Consider the following 1,284-nt stretch of genomic DNA (forward strand, 5'->3'; position numbering starts at 1 on the left):
TCCTGTGGGCTGCGCAATGCCTCGCGCAGCCGGGCCAGCTCTGCATCCTGTGCCTGGGCTTGTGCTCGGCTGCCCCGGAGCTGCGTCTTCAGGCTGAAGATCTCGGCCAGCTTCTGGGCCAGCTCGGCCTGTGCTTCCCGCAGCTGCTGCTTCAAAAGGCTAATTTCCGCCGTCTTCTGGCACACCTGTGGGCAAGGGGCTCCGGGTGAGCAAGAGCCAGGCGGAGCAGGGTATGGGGTGGGCACTGACGATGGGGGGAAGAGCTCCTAGGCCCCTGGTGCCCTCTCACCTCCCACCGGGCTTCCTCCTCTGGCCGGATGCTGGGGTCGGCCTCCGGGAGGGGCCCGGGGGGCCGGGTCTCGGGGGCCAGGCCCTGCTGAGCCCGCAGCTCCTTGCGCAGGCGCCGCTGCTCCTGCTGGGCCATGAAGAGCTGCAGCTGGAGGTTCCGCTCGCTGCGCTCTGCCTTCTGAGCCACCTCCTGCAGCCGCTCCACGTACAGGCGCCACAGCCGCTGGCGCTCCTCCAACACCTGCCAGGGAGGGAGAGGAGGCTCTGACGGGGCCGGCGCAGCTGTGGTTTCCCCGTCCCTCCAGCCACGGCTAACATCCTGTGCCCAATACCACAGCACCCCCTAGCCTGGATGCCCTGCAGGGGGTGTCCCCAGCACACGGCTGTCCTGCCACCTCTTCCTCCTTCCCGCACAGCTCTTAGGCAAGGACCTCCAGGAATGCGACCATGGTGTCCCCACTCAGGGCGCAGGGATGGGGAGGAGAGAACCCCCTGTTTGCACTCTCTCGTGCCCAGGGCCCTGTGGGTGAGCTGGCTGGCGGGTCTGTCCAGCCCGTACCCCAGTGCCAGGGTCAGAACAGGCCCCAGGGCAGGCCTCCCTCACCTGTGTGAAGGGGTTGGAGCCGTCCTCGTCACCAAGGCCCCTCTTGAGCTCCTCACAGGTGTCGGGCAGCGCGGCCACCACCTCCTCTGCAGTGGGACAGGAGAACTCGTAGGGGGGTGGCGGCTCAGGCAAGAGGTTTGGCACAGCTAGCGGCCCGGCCTCCATGGGGGCCCGCGGGGCCCGGTCCAGGGAGCCCCCAAGCTGGTTAATGTGGCCCAGGGAAGAGCTGAATGGGCCGGGACCAGTACCAGGACTGCGGCCAAAACTGCCCCCGCTGGAGGAGTCGGACAGGCTGGGCTCGGGCTCGGGGCCGCCCTGGTCCAGGCTGAGGGCGTGCAGCAGGCTGGCGCGGGCCTGGCTGGCGCGGGGCCCCGGGCTCAGGGGCGGGTGGC

The 1,284-nt window shown here is 69.4% G+C and overlaps 1 protein-coding gene across 1 annotated transcript in view; it reads right to left on the reverse strand.

The window, feature by feature from the left end:
• Positions 1-1,284, reverse strand: part of N4BP3 (NEDD4 binding protein 3) — a 10,728-nt gene that overhangs the window by 6,489 nt on the left and 2,955 nt on the right. The window contains exons 3-5 of the mRNA XM_027775908.1: positions 893-1,246; positions 290-529; positions 54-185 (exon numbers count right to left, since the gene is read on the reverse strand). Of these exons, the coding sequence (XP_027631709.1) occupies positions 54-185; positions 290-529; positions 893-1,246 (726 nt within the window). The remainder of the gene's footprint in view (positions 1-53; positions 186-289; positions 530-892; positions 1,247-1,284) is intronic.

The sequence above is a fragment of the Tupaia chinensis genome, unplaced genomic scaffold (genome assembly GCF_000334495.1).
Source record: "Tupaia chinensis unplaced genomic scaffold, TupChi_1.0 Scaffold000612_1, whole genome shotgun sequence".
Taxonomy (NCBI): Eukaryota; Metazoa; Chordata; class Mammalia; order Scandentia; family Tupaiidae; genus Tupaia; species Tupaia belangeri.